A 4082-nucleotide genomic window follows, 5' to 3' on the forward strand; every position below is an offset into this window, starting at 1 on the left:
TTTTTTTTTTTTTCTTTTTTTTTTTTTTTAACTATTTACTTTTTTTACAGAGAGAGAGAGATGATTGATTTGTTGTTCTACTCACTTGTGCATTCATGGGTTGATTTTTGTATGTGCCCTGACGGGATTGAACCCCAACCTTGGTGTATCTAAGCCCCTGCACTACCGGGCCAGGGCCTAATAGCACCAAGCTGGAAGCATGCCAACTCAAATGTCCATCGACTAGAGCGAGCACGTCAAACTCGCGGCTGGTGGGCGCATGCCTCGTCTGTTATGCCGGCCGCGAGTTTGACGTGCTTGGACTAGAGGCTGGTAGATCAGGTATGATGTTTTGATACAATGGCCTAATGTGGCAATGAAAACAAATGAGGCAGAATTAGCTGGATGGATCGTTCTAAAGACATAAGAGAACACACATAGCATGAGTCTAGTCTTAAGAAGACAAAATCAGGCAAAAATCAACTAAGGATGAATGCCCAGGTGGCACAGTACATAGAAGAACAAGGAAATGATGGTTTCAAATGTCAGAACGCCCAGTGCCATGATTTTGGCCTTAGGGCTCCTTGGAGAAAGGGCTGATTCTAGGCTGAGCAGATAAGATGCAAGGTAAGCCTGGAGTGCCCTGGCCGGTGTGGATCCGTGGTTAGAGCATTGGCCTGTACACCAAAGGGTCTCCGGTTTGATTCCCAGTCAAGAGCACATACCAGGCCTGCAAGTTCAATCCTAGGCCCATGCAGGAGGCAACCAATAAATGTGTCTCTCTCACATCAGTGTTTCTCTCACCCCACCCCCACCCCCCTGCTTTCTCCCCGTCTCCCCTGTCCCTCTCCCTCTATTCCACTCTCTATTAAAATCAATGGGAAAATATCCTTGGGTGAGATAAGCCTGGAACATCTCGGAGAACCAGAAAGTACGAAAGGGCTCGAATATCAAACCAATGGGGCATATATGTCAAAGGGAAGAATTCATGCTGCTTCAGTTCTGTGTGGGGTCAGCAGCGCCTCACCCCCTTTTGTTGCTTTCAGAGAAATCTCAGCCTGTTACGCAGGCAACCTCGACCCCGTGGTCCTTCAGGACAATTACAGCTACGTCATCGAGAAGTGAGCCAGCGCTTTTCCTTCACCCCCTCCCTCCCGTGACCACCCCCATCTTACAGACCCTTCCCAGCCTGCAGCGGCTCGCTGAGCGCTGAGCGAGGAGGGCTGGCCAGACACTGTGGCCAAAGCAGGAGGGGGTGGGAGCCCAGGTGCGCCTCTCAGCCGTGCTCTGGTCCCTCGTGCCACCAAGAGGGCATGGAAGGGGCTCAGCCGTCTTAGCACCAGGCTCGGGGAGCCCCTCCCTGCTGGTGCAGCCCCCCCCCCCCCCCCCCCCCAGATACAAACCAAAAGTCAGTCAGCTATCCAGGGCCACGGCCAAGGCCCAAACTGGCGCGGTTGGGCTTACTGACCAGTGTGACTGCAGTCAGGCCTCATGAGGCACAAAGGAATGTGTGAGTCAGGGGTCTTCACGGAAAGAGAAGTGACAGGATGTGTGTGTGAGACAGACAGACAGAGGGACAGAGAAACAGTGAGAGAGACAGAAAGACAGAGAGGGAGGGAGGGAAGGAGGGAGGGAGAGAGAAGGCACACATTTTTTCTATTAAGGCCTTTGAATGCACCTGCCTTGGGGAGGGCACTCTACTGAGTCCAACTGATTTAAATGCTAATTTCATCCCCAAAAAACACTCTCATGGAAACATCAGAATAATGTCTGACCACACATCCAGGTTCTGGGGCACAGCCAAGTGGACCCAAAAAGTTAACCATCGCAGAGGGGATGGCTGCTGCCCCCTCCTCAGACTCCCCTCCCCTGGAAGCAGCTGAGCCTGGGAGGAGGGGGTGGGGTGGGCACCGGGCGGCCTGGAGGGACCTCACCCCTGCCCCCTCTCTGCTCAGGGAAGCCTACGACCCCAACCTCCAGGGCCAGAAGGCCGCCCAGGACCTGGTGGTACACTACCCTTACGAGAAGCTGGGCTGTCCCCTCCTCGTCCCCTATGACACCCCCTGGAAGCCCGTGTTGGAACTGTAAGCTCCCTGTGAGGCTGGTGGGGAGGTGGTCGGCCATGCTCCCTGCTCCCCGCTCCGCCTGGCCCTTCAGGTGCCCCCATCGCTCTTGGATAAAGCTCAGTCTTCCCCTCAGCCCCCTCCACCCCCGGCCTCTCCAGCCCCACTGGCCCTCTGCCCAGCTGTGCCCTCTCCTTACCCTGTTCTTGCCCCCCCCCCAGCTCTCAGCTCAGACAGCCCCTACGTGCCCACCCACCCACCGTCTTAGCTCCCGTGGCCATGACAACATTCCAGGGACGGGGGCGAGGGTAGGGGGAGGCCTTAGACGTCAGACGTGACTGTCTCTCAGTCCTGGGGCCCCAAGTCCAAGAGCAAGGAGTCGGCAGGGCTGGTTCCCCGAGACTCCTGCGCCCCGCGGCCTCCTCCTGCCTCCTCGGGTGGCGGGAGCCAGTGAGCCCTGGAGTCTCCTCTCCTCCGGGGTCAGGGCCCCTCCAGACAATCACCCTGGGGGCTGGGGCTCCAACATCCGAATTTGGGGGACACACTTTGGTGTCATTCCTGCATTTTTACGGGTGATGGATGGTCCAGTAAGGTCACTTCAGCACAGGCCCTGGGGGGCTGGGACCAGGGCCCCCGACCCCGTGGTGGCCCAGGACTCTCTGCGGTGGTGGAAACGCCCCATAATTCTGGGCCACCCGATGGGCAGCCAGGAGCTCCACGCGGCCACTGGGCACTGGGCATGTAGCCTGAGCACCTGGCTTTCCATGTGACTTAGTGGGAACTAATTGAAAGAAGCTCATCGGCCTGGCCTATCACCTGACTGCGTGGCTGTGGCCAGACGGAACAGCTCACGCCGCAAGCATTAGGTTAGCCCCTCACGTCTTAGCTCCGCCTGTCCCACTCCGCGCCCAGGTAAAATCCCAGGCAGACGCACAGGACCGAGCCGTGGCCTAGGGGCCAGCCCTGGCTCAGAGCCGCCATGCGGGGATGTGTGAGAGGGGTGAGGGCAGGAAAGGGTCCTGTCCGAGGAGGTCAGCTCCGCGCTGGCGGGAGCCAACAGAACGTGCGTCCGAGCAACGGCGCCTTAGAGCAGCCCTCCTTACCGCCCTGGAGGGAGCCCTGCTGCACGCTGGCAGATGCTCGTCCGGAAAACACCAGCGGACTGGTGCGAAGGGCGTCGTTCATGGTTTACTTGCTTATTAATTAATCGGAATCTTTAACAAACGACGTCATTCGGTGGTAGGACATCACACCAGTGTCTCCCAGGCTCTGCTCACGTGTCTCCTCCCCGGAGATGCCTCTGTGTCCACCCCATGGAAAATCTCAATGCTTGGCCCCCTCCCATGCCCCCCCCCACTCTGTCCCGCCTGCCTCTGCTGCGTCCACCTGTTGACCATCCACGAGTGTCCGCCGGGGGGCAGGAGCCCCGCCCCAGAACGGTCTCCTAACCCACGGCTGCCTGCTCCCTGCACAACCCCAGCCCCGCCGCTCTTGTGCGTGTGTCCTAGGTGGCAGGGAGATAAGTTCCAGGAAGTTGTGAAGGCCGAGTACGTCTTGCTGGAGGTGAACGGGCTGTTCACATACACCTACTCCCTAACGGCGAGGACCGCGCACTGCAATTCCCAGCCGCAGAACTGGACCACCATCATAAGGGACTCCCAGGGCATGTTCTTCGCCTGGGATCGAGAGGTAGCAGTCACTCTTCCGATCGTTTGGGTCCGTCTAGCTGCTGTCACAGAATACCACAGCCGGGGCTGTGGACAGCAACATTTATTCTCTCCATCCTGGGGGCTGGAGGTCAAGGTCAAGGTGCTGCAGACCTGGTGTCTGGTGAGAGGCCACCTCCTGGTTCCTAAGCGACTGTCTGCTCCCTGTGTCTCCACGTGGCCGAGGGGCGAGGGAGCTCTCAGAGGTCCTTTCATAGGGGCACAGCTTTAGGATCTAATCACCTCTCAAAGTCCCCATCTCCTCGTACCATCCCCTTAGGGGTTAGGTCTTAACATGTGAATTTTTTGGGGGGGGGGATACCAATATTCAGTC

The 4082-nt window shown here is 57.7% G+C and overlaps 1 protein-coding gene across 1 annotated transcript in view; it reads left to right on the forward strand.

Moving 5' to 3' along the window:
- The window catches only part of CATSPERD (catsper channel auxiliary subunit delta), a 46709-nt gene that overhangs the window by 38876 nt on the left and 3751 nt on the right, over positions 1-4082 (forward strand). Inside the window, exons 18-20 of the mRNA XM_014531867.1 lie at positions 1026-1100; positions 1935-2063; positions 3551-3731. Coding sequence (XP_014387353.1) covers positions 1026-1100; positions 1935-2063; positions 3551-3731 — 385 coding nt within the window. The remainder of the gene's footprint in view (positions 1-1025; positions 1101-1934; positions 2064-3550; positions 3732-4082) is intronic.

Source organism: Myotis brandtii, unplaced genomic scaffold (assembly GCF_000412655.1).
Source record: "Myotis brandtii unplaced genomic scaffold, ASM41265v1 scaffold827, whole genome shotgun sequence".
Classification (NCBI taxonomy): Eukaryota; Metazoa; Chordata; class Mammalia; order Chiroptera; family Vespertilionidae; genus Myotis; species Myotis brandtii.